The sequence below is a fragment of the Mustela erminea genome, chromosome 3 (assembly GCF_009829155.1).
Source record: "Mustela erminea isolate mMusErm1 chromosome 3, mMusErm1.Pri, whole genome shotgun sequence".
In the NCBI taxonomy this organism is placed as follows: domain Eukaryota; kingdom Metazoa; phylum Chordata; class Mammalia; order Carnivora; family Mustelidae; genus Mustela; species Mustela erminea.
This window is the reverse complement of record NC_045616.1, coordinates 70,480,329-70,504,227: the sequence shown is the minus strand read 5'-3', so window position 1 is coordinate 70,504,227 and position 23,899 is coordinate 70,480,329. Positions and strand designations below refer to the sequence as shown.

The 23,899-nt window shown below is 39.8% G+C and overlaps 1 protein-coding gene across 3 annotated transcripts in view; it reads left to right on the top strand.

Moving 5' to 3' along the window:
* The window catches only part of NLN (neurolysin), a 142,800-nt gene that overhangs the window by 82,857 nt on the left and 36,044 nt on the right, over window positions 1-23,899 (top strand). For 2 of the 3 annotated variants that reach the window (XM_032336111.1, XM_032336110.1), the window contains exons 10-13: window positions 552-738; window positions 1,055-1,183; window positions 2,634-2,770; window positions 12,839-14,726. In XM_032336111.1, the coding sequence (XP_032192002.1) occupies window positions 552-738; window positions 1,055-1,183; window positions 2,634-2,770; window positions 12,839-12,973 (588 nt within the window). In that variant the 3' untranslated portion in view covers window positions 12,974-14,726. Of the gene's footprint in view, window positions 1-551; window positions 739-1,054; window positions 1,184-2,633; window positions 2,771-12,838; window positions 14,727-20,089; window positions 20,175-23,899 lie in introns of those variants that run through there. The other variant, XM_032336109.1, reaches the window with a different exon arrangement.

Here is a 23,899-nt window from a genome sequence, read left to right as displayed (position 1 = left end):
GTACTGAATAAACAAAGGGAAGCAAACAGAAAAGAGAAGTAGGGAGAAATTGTCTTAAATCTACTCATTTTTAATGGAAAAAATTTTTTTTTACCCTTTTTACTTCCAAAGCTTAAGGCTAGTAGTTTCAACTCATACTGATTTTTGTTTTTGGTTATGTTTCCTGATGATTGTTCCACGTTTGTCTATGATTCAAAAGAATGAAATACTAATTTAACATAGAGTACCCGATGGTTATTTTTCAGGTTGCTTGGCCTCTGCTTTTTGCTTTCATTTAAATTTTAAGTTATCCTAACCCTTTATTCAAAGAGGCAGTTGACTCTGATTCTGACTTAAGATTTACAGTCTTTTTTTTTTTTTTTTTTAATATTTAAGTAATCTCTGTGCCTACTGTGGGGCTCGAACTCACAACCCCCAAGATCAAGAGTCGCGTGCTCTCCCGACTGAGCCAGCCAGGTGCTCAAGTTTTTAGAGAGTCTTAATTATGATTCATCACATACATAGTTTTCATTTAGTGCTTTAAAAAAGAGATGCCTATGTTTACTTCCTAGACCGATTTTGCACGATTTAGTGGAACAAATGTGGAAACAGACTTTGTAGAGGTGCCATCACAAATGCTTGAGAACTGGGTATGGGACATGGATTCCCTCCGAAGACTGTCAAAACATTATAAAGATGGAAGCCCCATTATGGATGATCTGCTTGAAAAACTTGTTGCTTCCAGACTGGTCAACACAGGTATGACTTGCAATTTTAGAAAAGGAAAATACATTATTAGAATTGCTCGAGAGAGAATTGTTGGCCTCTTCTGTAGAACGCATCTCCCCTTTAGTAATAATGGTACATTCAGGGTGCTAACCTGGGGAGGGAAGACAGCTAACTATACTGGGATTGTGTCCAAGAAAACAAAATCCATCTCCTTTTAAATGAGATACCTGCTCCTATTTTGCAGTGTGTACTGCAGCCATCAGTTTTTGACATCTTTGATCTTGGGATACTAGAATACATAGTTCTCTCTTACCCAAAACATGCTGGAACATTCTTCTGTTACTAGGCCTTCTGACCTTGCGCCAGATTGTTTTGAGCAAAGTTGATCAGTCTCTGCACACGAACGCATCGCTGGACGCCGCAGGTGAATATGCCAAATACTGCTCAGAGGTTCTCGGGGTCCCAGCTACTCCAGGTATGTAAACACCAGGACCCGAGTTCATTTTTTCTGTCAGGCATAGGGTATCCTCCTACCAGCACTGCCAGGGAAGGTAGAGTTTGTCAGGCAGCTTACCTCCTGTCCTTTGTTTCTGATTCCTCTAATCAAGCCCTGACTTTGAGATAAGCTTACTACGTCCATAGGACTTATCCGGTCCAAACGTGCCTGGAGGACAGGTGGCGCCCGCTTTGCAGCATTTTAGTGTAATCAGGCCTAAGCAATTGGCCTCCACCCCAGAGCAGAGAACGCCCTTCACATTTGGCCCCACCCACCTGGCTCCTCCCTCTCTGTGTACCAGGACTTCCCAGTGATTTCACTAAGAAATTGGCAGAAGGGGCCCTGTCAGAGAGAAGCGTAAACTTCTGCCTTGTCTCTGTTTTTGGTTCTCAGATCAGTTAAAGCGGTGTAACTAGCACTTTCTAACCTGGCATTCGTGTGGGTGGGTGGGTAGGTACACACATGCGTGTTCACGTTTATAGTTATATACTCTAAGCCAACATGTAGTTATTCGTGTGTACGGAGTTTGGTAAGGCGACTTTTTGCCCACAACGAAGTCGTTGTTTAAATGTATCCATCACATTTATAGTGACACTGAAGGTCAGAAGAGTTAACAGAGTCCGTTCAAGCTCCTCACTTCCTTTTGTGATCTGTTTATAGTAGACCATAGAACAAGTTTGTGCCTGAGGCCACTTTGACAAAAATCCTTTTTAAAAGTAGCCCTAGAGGTAGATTGTGTTGGTAAAACAATTTTAGCTTTTTAATTTTATGTATTTTTTAGAGATTTTCTTCAATTTTTGATGGAGAGGAGCACAGAGAGAGAGAACACAAATGGGTGGCGGGGGGGGGGGGGGGGGGGGGGGGGAGGGAGAAGCAGGCTTCCCACCGAGCAGAGAGCCCAATGTGGGGGCTCGATCCTAGGACTCTGGAATCAGAACCTGAGCTGAAGGAAGATGCTTAATGACCGAGCCACCCAGGCGCCCCCTTTTTGGCTTTTTAAAAAAAGAGTTATTTTTCGGTAATTATGAACCTACAGTAAGTGCCATTCTGACACATTTTTAGATACGAAGAGGTGTGACAAAGAGTAGGCTTACAATTAGAGTATCTATAAGAAGCGAGTGTCTGGGGAATAAGAAAGGACTGAGTTCTGAAACAGTGAGCTATCTGGTGGGTGTGGACAAAGCTCTGAAACTATTGTTAGGCATTCCAGAGCTTAGGGCCGAAACCATCTCGGAGGTTGAGTCATCACAGCAGAGACATTTGTAAACATCTTGGCAAAGAGCAGGTAAACCCAGGGAGTACTACAGGTAAGATCCTGCTTGCCTCTTCTCCCCAGCATCTGCACTCCCCGTAGGGAAACTTTAGCCAGCTGATGACCTGATTATTAACACTGGCCATCACATTGATTGAAACGTATCTTTCTTTAAAGGCACAAATATGCCAGCCACTTTTGGACATTTGGCAGGGGGATATGATGGCCAATATTATGGATATCTTTGGAGTGAAGTATTTTCCATGGACATGTTTTACAGCTGTTTTAAAAAAGAAGGAATAATGAATCCAGAGGTATTGTATTTTCTTCTCTCCTTTTGTTAATCTCGCAATTGCTCCTTCCCCTTTAATTCCTAGTGTAAAATATTTATTACACCTGGATTTTAGAGTAAGAGATTTGGTAACAGCTTATAACTTTTAAGTCTTGCATCTTTTCATATCAAACATCATGAGGTTACAGTGCACAAGTGATTAATCCTATACATTAAAAAAAAAACCTACTGCATTTTCTTGCTTATTAACATTCCAATATATTGCATAATTAAAATTCAAAGCTTTGTTTATGCATTTGAGCGTTTGTAGCAGCTAGTTTTGACATGTGCTGTACAATGTTTTCGTTTTATAGGAGGTTGGGAAAGAAAGGTAAACTCCTTCCTGATAGAAACGGTCTCGTATGTTCTAATATTCTCTACACAGTTTCTTTATACATTTTCTGTGGGTGGTACCCTTTCTCTGTGGCTGGCATACCCCACCTACTATGTAGTTTGTAACCCAAATGCCTCTGAGTAATTTAAGCTGCTTCATTAACCTGAGCCATTCCTTTCTGTGTACAGTGAACTGACTGCCAGTTGGCTACAAGCCAAACTTTCCTGAGTTACAGTCCCCCAGTCTCCACTCTTGTTGAAGACTCAGCTGTCAGATTATTTCTAGGGCTGATGCATTTTCCAGTGTGCTTTTTATTCTGTTTGATTCAGAAACTAGAAGAACAAATTATCAAAATCAGGCTCCTTGTGCTTATTTTAGCCAACTGGTTGGTTCCCCCCAAATTTTCATGTTTCTGAATTGCATAGGGCCTCAACATATATGCTGAAATACATTGCTGTAATTTAGACCAACCTCCCCTTCCCAGCTCCCCCAAAAAACCCGCCTCAGGAGCACCTACATACTATACACTAGCCTTTCCAATCACACCATCTTCCATCCCACCCTACCCAGCTCTTAAGTCACTGGACGCCTTCTTCCATTCCCTGGCCAACCTCTTACACTCGTCAGCCACTGACTGTTCTCGTAAATATCTTGACTTCTGCATGACCTTCAGTCAAGTGCCCAGCCCTGGATTCCTCCACCATCTCACTTAGAGATGGTGTCCTTGGGATTCAGAGATTTCCCAAGAAGATCCTATGAGTCCAATAACATGCCCCCATACACAGTCATCCTATCCAACCTGTCTGAATACCCAGTGTTCCTCTGCCGTCCTGCCCACCTCCCTTATTGAGCTCCCCTGAGTCTCTCACTACCTCTTTGCTCTCCATGAAGAAAAGCAAGACCATCAAGACTGAGTACTTCATCTTCTTTTTCTCCTCGTATACTTCAGTACTTCTTGCCTTCTGTCTCAGGGATGTCTTTCATACCAAACCTTACTGGCTTGCCACCTTGGAAAAAAACTGGGGTTATTGATACTGACTCTGACAGCCCTATTGCCCTATTGCTACTTGTTGTTCTTCCTTTTATAGCCTAATTTCTCGCTGTAAGAAACAGTCTTGGCAAACCTCTTTTATCTGGTTTTTGCCTCCACTAACTGAACTGGAAAGTTACTCTCTCTCCAGAGTTACCACCGATGAATGACCCAGTTGCCAACTTTCATGGGCCCTTACCTATCATTTTCTTTTTTCTTTGTTTGTTTGTTTTTTTTTCCTACTTGTTATTCCTCTCCTTGTTCACAGTCTTTAGCATAACCATCAAATCCCTTCCTTACTTCCCAGAACTCTGTGTGTCAGCCTAATTTCTGTGTTCCTATAGGTCTTTGCACCTTCACAAATTTGTTCATTCTCTTTCTTCCACCTTAAATGTGTGCCTTCTTGTCTGTGCCTCTTAAAATTCTGCCATCCTGAAAGGCCCTATGCAAATGGCCACTCACTTATGAAATCTTCCAATCATTCCAGCCACAAATGGCCTTTCCATTTTTTGGAGAGCAGAATGGACTTGGGCATAAGAAGAGGGCTTCAACAAGTTTTTTCCTATGTCTGGAATTTTTTTTTTTAAGATTTTATTTATTTATTTGACAGACAAAGATCACAAGTAGGCAGAGAGAGAGGAAGAAGCAGGCTCCCTGCTGAGCAGAAAGCCCGACACAGGACTTGATCCCAGGATCCCGGGACCATGACCTGAGCCGAAGGCAGAGGCTTTAACCCACTGAGCCACCCAGGCGCCCTTCGAATTTTTAATATAACTCTTACACAGAGTGAAAAAATGCAAGTTATAAAATATTTTGTACCACAGAATATAAATTTTTATTTTAAAATATATGTTAAGAAAAAGAGTACATCAAAATGTCCGTTCCTAGCTTCGTTTGATAACTTGATTTAATATTTAAATATTAAATATTTTTCTGTGCTTTTTGTGGAGCTTTTCCTTATTTTTACAAAGAACACATATTACTGCAGAAGTCAGAAAACGATAATTAAAGAGACACAAGGTCTAGTTATATAAAGGTATGATTATGACCTGTTACTAGCTCTTACTAGTTGGTGAGGCTTCTTGGAATAAGTGCTACAATACCTTTTTTCAGTTAAGCTTTCTCACTCACCTCCTCTGTGCTTCCACTCACGCGGCCACATCTCCAGGACCCTCCACCTCTTCCATCTGTCAAGGTAACAGCCAAAGTGCAGATCCCAGTGGACCCCAGGGAACGTGCAAGGCCAGCAGATTCAATCCCTGCCACTATGCTTCTATGTACTTCCTCTTATTCTCAGGCTCCACAGCTTGGCAGGCAGCCAGACTACTTGTAATTTAGCCCAGGGACCTGGGCTGAACTTGGAGAAAGCAAAATTCCCAACAACTTGCAATTGTTGCCTTGTAATGTTAAAAACAGTTTTCAGTTTTACTATGATTCTGGATTCAGCACTGCTGTATATTACTCATTTTATGCCATGAAGTTCACTTTAATCCCTTCCTTTCTCTTTCATATCAAATACTCTGAGATAGCATGTCATTTCTTGCCCCCCTGCTATCATAATAGTATTGAATCTGGCTCCAGTGACCAAGGGGAATCCCTTTTCACCCTACCCTCAAACTCTTCCCTGCCATGGCAGATACTAGAACAGATTTTTTTTTTTTTTAAGATTTTATTTATTTATTTGACAGAGAGAGAAAGAGACAGACACATTACAAGTAGGCAGAGAGGCAGGCAGAGAGGGGTAAGCAGGCTTCCTGCTCAGCAGAGAGCCTGATGCGGGGCTCGATCCCAGGACCCTGAAATCATGACCTGAGCTGAAGGCAGAGGCTTAACTCTCTGAGCCACCCAGGTGCCCCTAGAACAGATTTTTAAATAGCCGTTTTGCTCCTTACTACAGTGTACTGTTTGTCTGGTTTTGTTTGCTTTTTTTTTTTTTTTTTTTTTGGCAAATGTTTGCTTTAAAGTAATACCTGATTAACAAAATTCAAATACCCACTTATTTAAAGTTAGTATTTGAGACAGTAATCCCATTCAAGGAAAAAAAAAAATCAGTCATTATTATAGGTTTGTTGTGATGAAGAGAAAGAATTTTTTTAAGTTTATATGTTTACTTATTTTTAGTAATCTCTACATCCAACATGGGACTTGAACTCACAACCCCAAGATCAAGAGCTGCATGCTCCTCCAACTGAGCAGCCAGGTGCCCCGAAAGTATTTTTATATTATAAGGAAATAGTGAATTTGATCTGAAGTCGTGGGTATCAGAGCAATCACAGTGTCTCATCCAGACTTCGTTGTCTCAAGGCCCTCACCCTCCCTAGTATGATTTACGTTTTTTTCCTCATCATTGAGTTCTGCTATATTTTCTAGAATTGCAAAGTTTTCAGTAGGAAGGGCCCAGTTATTATTGCCGAAAAGCACAGTGAGTTAAAAAGACTGTTTCCCAAAGCCATTATAAAAATTGTATAATAATAAGAATAAATAATAGACTCTAGAAACTTTCAGTAAGAAACCACAACAAAAGCAAGCAAACAAATAAAAGGACATCTTGAAAGGAAGGAGAATTAGACTATCCTTAGATTTCTTAATATGCATCACAATTCAGTATATATTGGTGCCACTGTAGCTACATAGGTTGACACCTTTTTTTTTTTCTTAATTGAAATATGGTTGACACATAATGACCTGTTAGTTTCACCTAGTAAGTGTTTGAATTGTTTTGGGACGATAGTGAGGTGGCCTTCAAGGAATCAGAGCCTACTATTCTTAGTCTCCAGACTCCAGAGAGGTTGAAGAGTAAAAGATCATGGACTGTTGACATTATTGGTCCTGGTCATTTGTATTAACAAAAGAACATCCCCGGGCCTTCTCTCTGTAACCTCTTCCCATCTGGCAAAGCTCAGGGTCTGCTCTGAGAAACATTCCAGATCTTAGCAAGCCTATATGGAAAGTGCCCTACTCACTGGGTAAACAATAGGAAGGGCCAAATATAAAGCTTATTTTTTTTTATTTTTTTAAGTAATCTATACACCCATGGTAAGGCTTGAACTCTCAGACCCCGGTGTCAAGAGTCAGATGCTCTACCAACGGAGCCAGCCAGGCACCCCAAACCTATAGTCTTCTGAATACCAAATGTAGCACTAGCATATTTTATGCTACAATGTTTTCATTCTGTTTTGAAGGCTTCTATCAAAGTGTTAGAATTGGCTACTTACCTATAATAGCCAAAAGTTTGATACCTCTCATTTTATTTGTGATTCTGTTTTCCTCATTATAAATAAATAGACCATCTTAACTAATTAGTTTGTTAAATAAAATCTTTGTTTCTAGTAGAGTGTGACGAAGTGTCATTATCAGACGTATATTTTCCTTCTCCAACTGATCTCTTAAACAACTATGGAAGGGAGCTGCTTGGGAATAACACTTTTCCAGCAAGCTCTTTGAAGATATCTTTAAGGTCACCAAATGTAGTTTCAAAATACAGCAGCTAATCACAGGGTTGAAAAAAATGGGGGCATTTTAACTAGGGCCATTTCTTTTTATAAGGCAACTTCATTGTGGGAAAATTTCCTAAGAGGTAATAGACATTGTGGATTCAAAGGCAATTATATTATTAAGCTAGAAGTATCTTTCACCTCTTTTGCATTTAGAGAAATTGCTAACCTCTGTTTTTCCGTCAATGAAGAAGAAATAAAATCGAGTGTCACTGTATTTTAACCTGTAACGCCATTAGGAAGTAGCTAGATCTTTATGTGTAGTAACAGATACAGAAACATGATGAATGTGGGGTTAACTTGAAAGGAATTACCTGACAGAGAATGTGTAATATAAAGCTAAATATTCCAGTGCCCTTTAGTTGGAATTCTAGACCCAGTTCCTGCTATAGTGTATTGCTAAGGGCGAATATGAAATTTCCTCTCCAGCAGGTCCTTCCAAATGGATTAATTTCTGCTTCAGCACTCCTGATATACCACCCCAAAGCTGATTTTTGGTACACTTCAGCCTTTTCTAACAGATTTAAATTCTGGTGGGAAATTTAATTCTGATTTAAGGATAAAGAAAGGAAATGGGATGGATTTCCAGCTTACTTCTAGCATATTGACAAGGCCCTTAAGTCTTGAATCCCAACCAATTGGAAGCAATTTTTCTCTGTCTTCCTACAACCCTTCTCTGTATTTCTCTTTGAACCCTAAACATCTGCATTGTTAATCGTCTCTTGCTTTATCTCACCTTCTAGATCATAAGACCCTTGTAATAGGAGCGTTTTATTCATTTTTGTTGGTCCTCTGTATCAATTTCGGTAGTTCCCCGCATCTGGCTCCCCTTCCCCCGGTCCAGGTCCTACTACTGTCCAGCCTGCTTTCCCCCCCCCCCCAATCTCCGTCCCCATAAATAAAGATCTGTCTGTCTGCCCTCACAAATTGAAATTTTGCTTAAGGTTTCCAGAAGGCCTCTTCTAATGAAGCAAAAATTCCTACCCACTGTTCTCATTGCCGTCTCCCTGACGACCAGCCAATCTTTGACTATCTTCTTTTTTCTTCATTGTTGTCCAAGGTATTCTTTTTCCACCCACGATCTCCCCACCTTCTTAGAAAACAAAGGGTGTGCTGTTGGGAAGGAGTTCACAGATGGGCTGTGGAAGGAAAGGTTTCAAAGTCCACTTTTAAAGCTGCCCAGTGAGCCTGCTGGATGCCTGATCGTCATAAGCTGTGCTCAGGTGGATGCTCTTTGCCCTGCTGCTGTTACTCGGAGTAGGAAGGAGACAACTCTGGCTCTGTTCCCCAGTCAGTCACAACAGGAAGGAGGGAGGGCCGGAAGGCAGTGGAAGTTTGCACATGCTGCCTCACGGAGGCCTGAGATAGCAGGAGAGCCACACTGTTGGCCATTTACATATTCTTATTACTGATAGGTGATGGCATCCTTCTTTCCCACCATTATATTGTTCTTAAAGCATTACCTCAAGGGGTGCCTAGGTGGCTCTTAGTTGAGCATCCAACTCTTGATTTCAGCTCGTGTCATGATCTTCGGGTCATGGGATCGACCTCAGGTTGGGCTCTATGCTCAGTGGGGAGTCTGCTTCTCTCCTCCTCCTCTGCCCTTAACCCCCACCCAACTCATGCTCACTCTCTCTCTAAAATGAATAAATCTTTAAAAATTAATAAATAAAATACTACCTCAAATAAATGGTACATATTTTTAGATAAAATGAGTGCCTTGTCTCTCCTACTTAATATTCCTACTGAATTAGGGAGTCTTTTTTTTTTTTTTTTTTTAAGATTTTATTTATTTATTTGACAGAGAGAAATCACAAGTAGATGGAGAGGCAGGCAGAGAGAGAGAGAGGGAAGCAGGCTCTCTGCTGAGCAGTGAGCCCGATGCAGGACTCGATCCCAGGACTCTGAGATCATGACCTGAGCCGAAGGCAGCGGCTTAACCCACTGAGCCACCCAGGCGCCCTGGGAGTCTTTTTTTTATTAATAATGGAGGTCAAGTTTCTTGTGCTTTTTTTTTTTTTTTTTTTTTTGCTTTTTTTTTAGTTTTATTAGGAGACAGAACTAACTTTAAGAAGATGCTAAATCAGGAATGCATCTAGGTCCCTGCTCTGTATATCAGACACTGAATATAGGGGTGAAAATGAGAGGAGGGTTGGATGACCACTGAGGATGACTGAGTGCCCCTGGATGCCATGTGTTACACTGGGGAGTGGGCAGTGAACTGAAATCATCTCTAATTCCCCATCAGCTAAGTGAGGGAGGCCTATTTCTACTTGACAGGTGAGGAAACCAAGGCCCATGGTCACAGAGCTGCAGGTGAAGCCAAGATTTGAATTTGGACCTGACTCCCAAACTCCTGACCTTGCTTTAGAAAAACATCACTGTTAGAGAGGATTTGCACAGTTGGCAATAGATAACGCTATAATCTTCCAGGATTAAAACCTCACAGGTGACTAATGTGACTTCCCTTCATAGAACAGTTAATAGGAGCTCTTACTATGTGCAGATCGTCCTGAGGGAATTTTTTACCACATGAAAAATCTTCACAGTTGTCTTAGACTTCTCTCTCTGGTTTTTCTCAGTTCAAGTTTCTTTATTATGTAAACAAAATAGAACAACTTAGGCAAAGACTCCATTGACCTATGGCATATATCTCTCAGACAGTTTTTTCTCTCACCCAGAAAACTGGTACCTTCCAAAAACATGAAAATTCACTTAACTTTTCTTTCTTTGTTGTTGTTAGGGGTTTTTGTTTTGTTTTAAAGAAAAGCAAGATCCTGTTACCAAAATGACTCTTAAACTGTCCTCCAAACTTCATTGCAAAGGAAATGAAACTATTAAAAGGCCATTGGCCTGTAATTCAGGAAATTGAATCACCTTGTTTGGAGTCATAAGCCTCTCAGGACCGGAGCTGTGCTGAGCCAAGCACTGTGCCTGAGACAGAACAGTGTGCCCTGCTCCGAGGGGGCCAGACTATTGGGCGGAGCCCTGAGCCTCCTCCTCCCAGTGCGGGCCGGCTCCTCAACAGCCTGCTTTTCTTTGCTCCCTAAAACCACAGTCCTCTGTACAAATGAGACTGTTTTGTGAGATATCAGCATTGTGGGTGATTTATTTTTTACCTTAACCTAGATTTTCACTGACGTTTCTATAATATTTGTGGGATAAAATATGTCTTTTAATAAGTAAAAGTGTCTCAGATCTTGAGCATTAAGAATTTCTGCAGGTAAATACTAATTAGGGAGTTTGGATGATGAGTACATGGGGTTCATGAACCTGCTGTCTCTGCTCTTAGTATATATTTACATTTTTTCCATTAAAAAGGATTAAGATATTTTTGTAATTCTGCAGATGAATTTAATTCACATTTTCTAAGTTCTAAGTTCTAAGTTTCTCTGTTGCTAGCAATCTTTCTTCCCCAGCCTGCCCAGTCCCCCTGCTGACTGAACACTGTAGGCAAATGTAACCACATTGGGCAATGAAAGAAAAGGAAGGGAGGGAGACTGTTTGGGCTCAACAGCCCTGAGCTGTTGCTACTTAGAATAATAGCGTCTATGGTGGGAGTAGCGTCACTCACATTTTAGGTTCTCGATTGCTGTTGTCACAGTCAGTAATTGCTGCAGACCGAGTAAGAAACTACACATCATTTTTTCCCCCCAAAGATCATTAAACCAGGGTTTTCAGCAGTGCAAATACCTGTGATCACAGACCCTACCCTTTTTAAGAAAATGTATGCAAAGCTTGTAAATAAAGCAACAAGATTACTGCATGCCTTTTCAATGCCAGACTAGAATATTTCCCAGCCATCCCTTCTAAGATTCATTGTGTGTTCCAGGCCCTCCACCTGTCCGCTGTGGTAGCCCCCTTTGGCTATCAAGCACCTGAAATATGGCTAGTGCCACTGAAGAATTGGGTGTAAAAGTAAAAAACACACTGGGTTTTGATGACTTACAACAAAAAAGTTAAATCTCAGTAATTTATATATTGATATATGTTGAAACAATGTAGATATACTGGTTAAAATATTTTATTAAAATTTATTTTACAGGGTTTTGTTGTTATTTGTTTTACTTTTTTTAAAAAAGCAGAGAATCTGCTCGAGGAGTCTCTCTCTCTCTTTCCCTCTCCCCTGCTCCCTGCTTGCTCACATACTCTCTCTCTCCCTCTAATCTTTTTTTTTTTAACTTTTTTAAAAAGATTTTATTTATTTGACAGAGAAAGAGATCACAAGTAGGCAGAGAGGGGGAAGCAGGCTCCCTGCTGAGCAGAGAGCCCAGTGCAGGGCTCAGGGCTCGATCCCAGGACCCTGAGATCATAACCTGAGCCGAAGGCAGAGGCTTAACCCACTGAGCCACTCAGGAGCCCTCCCTCCAAAATAATCTTAAAAAAAAATAATAATAATCTATTCATATTGAGCAAATGATACAATGATACGAAATTATTTGAAATAATTTCGAAGTGTTACTCTGTGATGTATTTATTTTACATGTATACTTAGAATTGGGCTTCACTGAATTACCTTGCTCTCCTTTCCCAAAAGAGTGATGAAAAGGAAGTGAAAATACTAAATAATACTGATTCTGAATTACAGTCGTCTTCGTTCACTCTATTTGCTCATATATTTATGTAAATATAGGCGGAGTAACTGTGATGTGTTTTAAAATTCCAGACCTCCTCCCCAAAGAAAACTTTACAAAGGTCCTTGTTCCTAGCTCTGAGCCACAGAAGTATCTTACCCTACACCATGGGACATGGGTAGATGAGGGGTTTTCTGTAAGCCCCTCTTAAAAACATTTTGGCAGGAGTGGTGCCCCTGTTTCCAGGTACACAGACCCCCTGTTTGAACACTCGCTCTGCTAACCCTTTTGAAATCGCATTAGAGATGGGCTAACATAGGAATCTGTTATACATTCCATTTGGCTATTTTTTGTTCATCTGTTTGCTCTCTGTTGAGACTCTAAGGAGACAAGACAGTAATAAAGAGGAATGTAGAAGACCAGAGTTTGTAAGCTCCAGATCTCATAGCTACCAAACCGTGCAAGTACGACAGAAATGTAGTCTAGGCAGAAGAGAACATCCAGACAGAGTAAAGCCCTTTTTTCTTCAATTCACCCTTACCGCTTTCTCTTTTGCATCTAGGGATTTGGAAAAGTGCTTTAACAATGAATTATTAGGCATGATGTTTTATTTTATTAGGTTGGAATGAAATACAGAAACCTAATCCTGAAACCTGGGGGATCTCTGGACGGCATGGACATGCTCCAGAATTTCTTGAAACGTGAGCCAAACCAGAAAGCGTTCCTAATGAGTAGAGGCCTGCATTCTCCTTAAACTGAGGATGTTTGGTAGCAGTCCATGTCTGGAGGAGAAGTTGACATCGCCATGTGTTACTGGCCTGGAAACTGAAGGGAGTTTTGCAAATGAAAATTTAGATTTCTATTGACTGCCTTTTGTTTTTCGCTTTGAAAAATTTTACAGATGTAAATGAAACTATAAATACCATGACCTAAGGAAACACCCATTAGAAAATAACTGTACTATAAAGTTTCATAAAAATGGATTTGATTTCTTTTTATAAAAGTTTCATATGAATGTAATTTGACTTTTTACTATTGTAACCTAGATAATATAATGTAAGAGGGCTAAAAATTTTTTAATTGAATCATATACATTATATAATTTGATCCTTCTTATAGCTTAAAGTTTTGTACTTGGGATTTCTGGACTGATAAATGATTCATCACATTCCTCTGGTAAATATTTTCTTGGAGCCCTGCATCACCTTTGACCTTCTGACTCACGGTAAAATGTGACCTCTTTACCCACATACCTCACAGCCAGGGGAATATGCCTCAGTAATGCATTTATCTTTGTATTTGAAGCCTTATGCTCTCCACCTTTCTGCCATACGTAAATTATGTTCTGCCATTGGGGGCTATCTTTTCTAAAGTCCTATCAGAAAGTACCAAAAAAAGTATGAGTTTTAACTGAGCTATCCTAATGTATACTGTTTTGCAATATTTGTATTTGTGTTAGAGGATTTTCTATCTTGTATTAGAGGTTCATTTCCACCTCAGCATATGAGATTGTCAGTCTTTCGGCGTGTTTGCCAATTTGGGCACTAAAGCAAGTCCAAGGATATGTTTCTTTTCTCATGTTCCGATAAGTGGTAGGGACTTTGCCTCCTTTACTGCCATCTCATCCACAGTGACAGATAAACATGTCACAAATGGCCGTGTAGTGAAGAGAGCTCAAGGTGGTGTGGCACAGAAAGAGCTCAGAAACTGCAGAAGAGGAGTGGGTTCTAGATAGAAGTGTTTGAGGATGGCTGCTCCAAAGTGCTACGTGTTCTTAAACTCAGCCACAGGGAAGAGGCTCTTCCGAGCCTGTTTTGTCTGGTGTTTTTTATTTTAAGTGAACCTTTGGATCTCTTTTTAACTTTCTTTTTTATGAGTCTAAATTCTACTTCTATAGCAGACCAGTAAACTCACAGTACTTACTTTTCCCTAGGAGTCTACTCAATAAGGAAACCAAAACAGGATAATAAAAAAAAATTTTAATTAAAAAAATCCAACTTTGAATGTACTCTGTTAGGTCTTCCAGTTCTTTTCCACTGTGTAGCTGAGGTATTTTGCTGGTGAGGTACAATTAGACAAATGACTTTGTGCGAAATAAAAACATATATACATATATTAATTATGCTGCATAATAAAATTATAGACAGTGGGAAAAGTTAAGAGCTGTAACAACACATAAGAAAATTCTAAGATTATTATTGCCAAGCACATGAGTTAAACATGCACATGAAATCCTACCGTCTGTCTGAGATAATCTCATGGCCCTTCTCTCCCGCAAAGTAGTTTCTTTAACCTGTGGTACTTTTCTCATATCTTCTGTTTTTCCCCCAGACTGTTCTGTTTTCCAGTTTCAGACAAAAACTCTCTTCAGCTTTTTCTATTGTCTTTCTGTGTATCTCCTTAACAATAACTTTATCATTTTAAATCTTAACCTATTTCACATGGAAAAACTAATACTTGGTGTGAAAAAGGCTGCACACAATAAAGTTGGATTATTATCCATGACAGTGAGCTCCCATTTCTTTCATACTTTAATGTTAAAACTGAAATGCATAAGAAAACAAAAGTGCTATGATGTTCTTTTTATTTAAAATCCACATCTGATATTTAAAATCTTCCAAAGCGTTGCAGTAATTTCAAATACTTACTCTTTAGCATAATTCAAAACTAAGCATAATTCAAAAACTTTATTTTTTTGAAGTCTTTGAAAATGGCCATCTTCCTTCCTTCCTTCCTTTCTTTCTTCCTTTCTTTCTTTCTTTTTTTTCCAGATCAGAGCATAGAGTGTTGGGTAAGGCATTCTGAACGGCGGATAAACTATACAAAGTGTCATTGGCCAACTCACACTTCAGATTTGTAAACTGAGCAACATATAATAAAGTCTCTCTTAATTGTTGATCCAGGAGATTTAGGTTTGTTTGGGGTTTTTACAGAGAAGAGAAAGAAAAAGCATGATATTAAGCTACCTAACATAGACTTCTTTCCCTTTAGTAGGAACGCTGCATGTTACCTAGATGAATAGGAAAAATTATCTCGGAGAGTTATCACCTGAGCTATTTACGTGAAAATCTTGCTTTTCTATAGCTGATAGGATGATAGGTAGATACCTGTAGCTCTGTGGAATTGGCAAACTGCATTGTGGAAAGAGCCAAAATAGAGAACAATTTTGAAAAATCTTGCTTTTCTACAGCAGATAGGATGATAGGTAAATATCTGTAACTCTTTAGAATTGACAAACTGCATTGTGGAAGGAGCCAAAATAGAGAAAAAAAGTTTTTTTTAATTTTTTAATTGACATGATTTTGTGCTTGTACTTTCCTTTTTGTGCTTGTACATCCCTAGTTGGGATGACTTAACTTTCTACTTTTTCATTTTGCCTTTGGCCTTTGTGTATGAATTGATGTACAGAGCAATTCTGCCTCCTCAGTGGATCATCCGGTTTGTTTATGACCATGTTTCATTTTTTCCTTCACTGTCATGCACAAGAAGAATTTTTCATGCTCAGAGGGAATTGAATTAAAATACTAATCCCCCAAATTGAGTTTAGGCATGGTTAACTGAGCCCCTAAAAGTGTTAAAAGAGAAACCCTATTTCATCTGAATAGATGCAATGACCAAGGCTGCTTCCTTCTCTTAACACATTATTACAGTTATGTGTCTCCCATCTGAAATTGGATAGCCCCTCAAAACTGAATATGCCTTCTCTCATGAATGTTTGGTGAGAATAAAAGAAAAAAACACACACACGAAAAACACATGCTTTCATTTTCTTTGAAAAACAGTCAATGTCCAAAGTTTACTTTTTCATTTGTCATTAACAGAGAAATTTACATGGGAAACAGATCTGCCTAAGTACCAGTTGTAGCAAAGGCAAAGGGTAAAGCTTATAAAATCTAAATACCAGATCAATGTAGCCTTTTCTGACACACCCACAATAAGACTTCAGATTTTGTTTGGAAAAAAAAATCTTGAAAATTGGGGTAATGAAAAGAATAATGAAAAGAACCCCTTACATAACCCTCTCCAGTGAGTGATTACTGAGTTTTTATTTGACTGAATTTACCTCGTAGTTGCCTTTCCTAACAAAATATAGGTCCAGTGCCTCTGGTCCTCTGTGTATGTACAAGGAAAGAGAAATGGTTTGACTATGACACAGGCTCTCTTGTTTCTGTCCGCGTGACCTGGCACCCATTCTGGCTGCTTATTTCATAGAGCTTGGAGGCTCACCTAAAATTGCACTGCAGTGATAAAATGCCCTAGCATTTGTTGTTGAAGAAATGGTTTGGCTTAGGCCCTTTTAAAGGTACCACATTCACTGATTCCAGCAAGATACCTGACATCACTTTTGAAATCTTTGTGGCTAAAATGGGTAATCAGCCAGGTGGATTCCTAACTATCGAGACAGCCTAAGGAGACTTAAATAATGGTTCACATTAAACTGAAGGAAATCTCCAACCGTTTGAATGAAGACATGAGAAATTCCATAAAAGGTGTTAATCAAATTTACAGATAAGAGATCTGCAGTGGTTAAATATGAGATTAAGATTTAAAATTATTTCAGTGCTGAGGCAAATTTAAGATGAAATTGGACAGATTCCATTGCCAAAGTGAATGGAAGGAAATTTGACTTGATAATGGTACTCAGGGAAAAGAAGACACAACAGTTTTATTTGGACAAAATTCCAAATTTATTTGCCCACAGTACAGCACACCTGGGAGGGGAACAGGAGGTAAGAAGGAAAGCCTAAAAGAGTGTGCTGATGGAAGGTTGTGTCCAGATCAAAAGAATTCCTCTGGACTCAGATGTGCTAAGATCAGTCAGCTAGAATATCATGTTCTGTTCTAGGTGTCACATTTTAAGCGGACTTCGGCCAAGTATTAGAGTGTGTGAAAGAATAGGAAGAGGAAGGTGATGTCTGTGAAAATATTTCTCAAGAGGAATACATTGAAGAAAGGGAAGATGATGCATTCAGTCTGGAGATGAAACAGAAATACAAATGATAGCTGTGTTCAAATATTTAAGGATATGGGAGAGAGAATAGGATAATTCTGCAATGCTCCAGAAGCCAAAGCTTATTAGAGAAATGGTTGGAAAATATAAGGCGATTTTAGTTCAAGATAAGGAAGTAGTTTCTAATAATTAATGGTGACTGCAAATAGATTATGCTACTATTAATTAGAATTCAAACAAAGGGGCGCCTGGGTGGCTCAGATGGTTAGGCATCTGCCTTCAGCTCAGGTCATGATCTCCAGATCTTGGGATCAAGCCCCACATCGGGTTCCCTGCTGGCTCAGTGGGCAGCCCGCTTCTCCCTTTCTCTACCTCTCCCCCCTGCTTGTGTGCTCTCTCTGTCTCTCGCTCTCAAATGAAAAACGAGTCTTTTTAAAAAAATTAAATAAAATATAAGAAAGGAGTCAAACAAAGCCCATGTTTTCCTGGAATGTTTCTTCCTCCACAGAGTAGACATTCATACCAGATCAGCTTTGTGGTCACCCCAGAGTTTAAGATGCAACAAACATAATCATTCGACATCACTCAAGTGAAAGAAACGTTGACGTGCTTGGTCTTAGAAATGGCACGTAGATGCAGCTGTTCATACCACAGAGATAGAGCTTAAGCATTTATAATTCAACTGTTGTCTTACTCCTTGTCCATAATCAGTCAGTGCTTAGCCAGAGGTTATTATCAGACTCCCTGTGGGGAATCTGGTAACAGGATGGGAGGCTAACAGTTGTTGTGTGACCATAATAAAACCAAAGGTTCTAGCAATTGCATTTTCATCCCTTACAGAATTTATAATTGCTCTCTGCTCATTCCACCCATCATTACCTTCATCACACATACACAGAAGCAAAAATCTAACTCAGAGACCCAGTTCATTATGCATATGCTCTACCATATTAGGATTTGAGTCATTGTCTCTAGCCCCTGTCCTCCACAGTCCTTGACTTACAGTGAATAGTCCCTAAATATTTGTTAAATAAACATTCCTACTTGGGCCACCCAGATGGCTCAGTCAGTTGACCATCCAACTCTTGATTTTGGTTCAGGTCATGATCTCAGGGTCCCGGGATCAAGCCCTGCATCAGGCTTCACACTCAGCAGGGAGTCTGCTTGAGGACTCTCTCCCTTCCTGCTCCTCCACCTGCTCTCTCTCTCTCTCTTTAAAATAAGTGAATCTTCCTTAAAAAAAAAAAAAATACCTTCGTTAAAATTGTTATTTGCAGGGTTCCTGGGTGGCTCAGTGGATTAAAGCCTCTGCCTTCAGCTTAGGTCATGATCCCAGGGTCCTTAGATCGAGCCCCACATCGGGCTCTCTGCTCAGTGAGGAGCCTGCTTCCCCCTCCTCTCTGCCTACTTGTGATCTCTGTCTTTCTGTCAAATAAATACATAAAATCTTTTTAAAAAATTAAAAAAATTGTTTTTTGCTATAAGGCTGCATGTTACTACAATAACTGCACAATATCTATAGGTGACTGTAAAACAACATAAATCAAACTGTTTTACACCTTCCATATGAAGAGGCCCTTTTCCTTAGGGACTAAAAGAGTTTCTCTATGAAGTAGATGGAAGAAACATGCTTTTTGGAGTTTTTGTTTTGTTTTCATCACATTTTATTTATTTTTAAGATTTTCTTTATTTGAGAGAGCAAGCGAGCACAAGCAGGCAGAGGGGCAGAGGGAGAAGCAGACTCCCCACAGAGCAGGGGGTCTGACACGGGACTCAATGCTAGGACCACGGGACTCAATGCCAGGACCACGGGACTCAATGCCAGGACCCCGGGACCATGATCTGAGCTGAAGGCAGATGCTTAACTGACTGAGCCACCCAGGTGCCCCCGAAACATGCTTTTTGTAAAAGAAAAATTGGGGAATAGGAAATATTTCTAAAGATTTCTCCACTTCTCTCTGTGATTATGTACTCGAAACCTAGGAATTTCTTAATCTAGAATCTCTGGTTCCCTAGAAGATCTATGAAAAGAAGTGAGAAAGCAAACATCCATAAGTGCCCAGAAATTATATTGAAATTTTTTTGCACATGGATATGTGTATTTTTCTGGGAAAATGATCCGTAGCATTCATCAGAAAAATTTGAGGATCGTCTTAAAACCATTTGCTTTCAAACTTTTGTCTTTTAATTCATCTGGGAACTGTAAAGTGCCATTATGTATCAGGCATGGTGCTTGACTCCTGAGAAACAAAAAATGACAAAAAACTCTGAGCTCAAGTTGCTTAAATGTAGTGGGGAAGACAAATAAGTTTATAATCAAAAAAAAAAAAGAGAGAGAGAAAAAAGTTATGTATAAAAAGCCTTTCTAGGGGCGCCTGGGTGGCTGAGTGGGTTAAAGCCTCTGCCTTAGGCTTAGGTCATGATCCCAGGGTCCTGGGATCGAGACCCACATCGGGCTCTCTGCTCAGCAGGGATTCTGCTCCCCACCCCCTTCTCTCTCTGTCTGCCTCTCTGCCTATTTGTGATCTCTGTCTGTCAAATAAATAAATAAAATCTTTTTTTTTTTTTAAAAAGCCTTTCTATTGTTTTTCTCAACACTGATTGACTGCATTGTACAATTCAACTTTTGTGTCGTCAAATTTTATGATTATCATGCCACCTGCCACCATAGACTTCTTTCTTTTTTTTTTTTTTTTTTTTAAGATTGTATCTATTTATTAGAATGAGGAGTGGGGAGGGGCAGAGGGAATGGAAGAAGGAGAAGCAGACTCCCCACTGAGCAGGAAGCTTGACGTGGGGCTTGAACTCAGGACCCTGAGATCATGACCTGAGCTGAAGGCAGACACCCAACCGACTGAGCCACCCAAGCACCCCAACACAGACTTATTTCTAACAAAATGCTTAATTTTCTCTTTTCAGCCTGTCAACACTGGAACTAAATGCTGCTCTTCCATCTCTGTTACATCAAGGAGTTTCTTAGGCCCTGTGATTAAAGGATTTACAAGTAAGAGAGGAAAATACTTTAACCATGTCTATGTGTTGTGATCAAATGGTTATAAACCAGGGTGCCTGGGTGGCTCAGTCGGTTAAGTATCTGACTGTTGATCTCAACTCAAGTCTTGATGCCAGTGTTGTGAGTTCAAGCCCCATGTTGGGCTCTCTGCTGGGCATGGAGCCTACTTAAAAAGAAAAAAAGAAAAAAAAAGTGGTTATAAACCTCTAGCCCTTAGAGGTCTGATATGGGGCTCCTTGTGACCTGATAAGTATAAGGTACCCAAGAAGCACTGGTACATCCTATAAATCCAGAAACCCACTGTTAACTAAGATGACCATCGAGTTGTTAAGAGATGTTGCAGAATGAGTCAAGATTCCTTCATTTCAAAAAAAAAAAAGAATTCCTTCATTTCCATTGCTGCTGATAAGAGCTGAAGGAAACACACCTGACTCTTCAATCCCTTATTGCCCATTATTTATAACTTCTCTAACTAGGGATAGCAATTAATTTAAGCAGATCAATGCAAGACAAAAAAAACTTCAGCATTCCAAGTTTCATGACAACTTTTATAGCCCATTTCCTTGTGTAAATGTACTGTAATTTATTTAATCAATTTCCTGTTGTTGAGCTTTTAGGACGTTTTCACTCTTCAGACACATCCTGCCAAGATTATGTTTTCAAATATATCATTTGCCAAGCTATCAGTTTATCTGTTAAATAAATTCTTAAAAGTGTAGTTCCTGGTTCAACGTGTAGAAGCATTTTAAGTATTGATAAGTATTATCAAATTAGAGCCATGTCTCTTAATACTGTTTACTACAGTTGTTTAACATTGAGGCAGTAACTAAAGGTAAATGAGGAAAAGTGATGATTAGGAAACAAAGCAAAAAAAAAAAATCTGGTGTGATATCATTTATATTGCTTTCTTTTCCCCATCGGGTGATGAGAACTAAAGTTTATTTCTTTGGGAAAGTGATAGGAGTGATTCCAAACAGGAATTTTCTTTCTCTATTAATGATTGGATAGGTCCCACAAGGAATGTAAGACTCTATCCCAGAACAAAGCAGTCATCAGTCCTTTGTATTCAGGGCTAAGTGGGGGAAAACCAAAAGATCCATTTTGTCATCCCTGTCCCAAATCAGATGCCTTTCTATGGTCTTAAACATTTGTGTGACTGACAAGTGGGACTTGTGTTGTTATTCACAATGCAATCACTGTTCTAAACACGCACATGGCCCACTCTGCCTCAGCTTCAATTATAAAATCTTCAGCCAGAGGCTATTATCCTCTGTTTTGTTCAGTCAGCAGCCCAGTTAGCCAGTGAATTTCCAACGGGGATCAGGTGGCAAGAGAGAAATTTCTCACACTTCATCTATCAATCCCTTACATACCCCAGCATATTTCTTCCTTTGGGGGCCCCTTTTGAGGGCAATTTTTCTGAAGCCGTTTGGGAAGGTGACCCAACTTTGCATTTCCTTTTTTTAATTTGCCTTAGTTAAGGAGGGAAATAGGACTAGTTGAATGACTTACCCAAATGAATATAGAACCTCCAAATTCACAGAGCTCAGTAATGATTTTCAAGTCACTAATTCCTCAGTAGATAAGCTACAATTCTGTGGTCTAACCAGCCCTATGAAGCATCATTTTCTTTCCTGCCTTCCCTTTCTTTCATTCGTCTTTCTCCCAAAAGACTAATTAGGTGAGTGGAAGATTTAAGCAAAAGTCTCCAAATCCCAGAAGGAGCATTGACAGAGGTCTGAGGCAGAACACGTACCTAGCTAGTAAAACGTGGACAAAGATCAGGGTGCTGCTTTTTAGTTTGAAGGTGGGGTCTTGGAGGGCTTTTCTTCCAACATTCCATTTTAATTACTGTCAATATTCTAATGCCGGCATGCTACATAAGAGGTTTGGAAGGACTAGAGTAGAGTAAGTTATATACTACCCCGTAAGTAAATGCCGTTTTAAAATGTTTGCAGAATGCTTAAGGGCTCTCAGAGATTTGACTTCTTTCTTACCTCATCAACCCAATTTTGATTAAGATTATAACCTTGTCCTGGGAAGCCAGACCGCTACCTGGTTGACCTTTTCTCTACTGAAGTTCAGGGTAGAGTAGAAAAAAAAAAATTCATGAAGCCCTCATTCAATGTTTTGAATTCAAATTTAACTTTCCCCTAGTTAAAGCCAACTGCTTTCGTAAGGGTGGTGTGTTATGTGTGTGAACATCTACAGAAACCCAATTAGTTCCTCTCTCTACCTAATAAGCTTCTCAGGACCATGTCCAGATTTAGCCGGGCATGTTAGTACAGCAACACACTGTTGTCTGTGGCGCTAGTAGACAAAATGTCAGTACGCCTGCTGCATTCCTCTGGGATAATAGAAATGAAGTCATTACATCAGAAAATGGATCGTGTAGTCAGGATGTACTTGCCTCCGCCTGAACACACTGGCTGTCCCAGGTTAAGGTCATTGAACCAGCAGCTGGAAGGGTTCTCGTAGCCGGAAAAGGGTGAGGCGGTAGTGGCACTTAGCAGCACAGAGGTTTCTGGTATTGGAGACAGGAATGACAGAGGTTGGTAAGGAGGCTGCAGTTTAGCTGAAGGGACCCACGGAGAAGTCAGTGTTAGAAAAGCAGGGCCAAGAACCTGGCAGTAGGAGTGCTAGCTGTGAACCCCTGCAGGACCCAGAGGGGAGAGAGCACTGATATTTAAGAGAAGAAAGTGTCCGGCTTCAAGATATACTTGATGAACAAATTATTATTGTAATCAAGATAAGTAGTGGAAGTTCTCCTTTTCAAAAATAACATAAGAGAATAGCTCATTACCTCCAACCAGAGTTCAGGTCTTATTAACCTTTAATAATAAAAAAGTATGAAGTTAGAAGAAAACTCTTATAGGCTCCTGGCTGGCTCATTTGGTGGAATGTGTGACTCTAGATCTCAGGATTGTGAGTTCGTTTGGTGTAGAGATTACTTAGAATCTTAAAAAGAAAGAAAGAAAGAAACTCCTCAAAACTTCCCTATTACCTCTTATGTATAGAAACTTGTGTAGTCTTGTTCTAATGGAACATTACCAGAGTTGACCTTTACTGTGCATGCCAGAAGAGTCTAGCTGTCATCTTGAAACTAGAGGAAGCAGTAGAAGGAACTGTTTGACAAACTTGACAACCATTTCTAACATTTCTAAAAAGCCTAATCAATAAACAAAAGGATAAAGATGTGGGTCAACTCTCTGGGAACATATAACTGACGTAAATAATTCTCCCCCATCAGACTTGTGTCTCAAGTCTTAGAAATTATCCTTTTTATCATGATTTTTATCTTGAATGCTTCTCTATGCCCCCAAAGCTCACCCTGCCCCTCCACCCTCTCATACGATATTCTCATACCACATTCTTTGGGTAAAGAAAATACAATTTCAGGATGGGTGTTTCTCTTGATGCTAAGACACTTAAAAGGTAAGTGTGGAAAGCAAAAGAAGTAAATGCTTATTCCTTTCCCATCTGGATTTTGCAAAGCAAACCAAAAGAAAACAGCACAGTCTCAATTAGCATGTCTTTAATTTCCTCTTGCCTCTCTCTCACTCTCCTCAGGATTAAATGTTCCCCTGTCCTTAACCAAAATGGAAATATGATCTCATGCTTGTTTATTGGGTTGCCTTTGCATTTCCTAGGACAATAAGGTGTAAATTTTGATTGACCTTACTTCTTCCCCCAAACACAGGGAAAGTCCTCAGGGA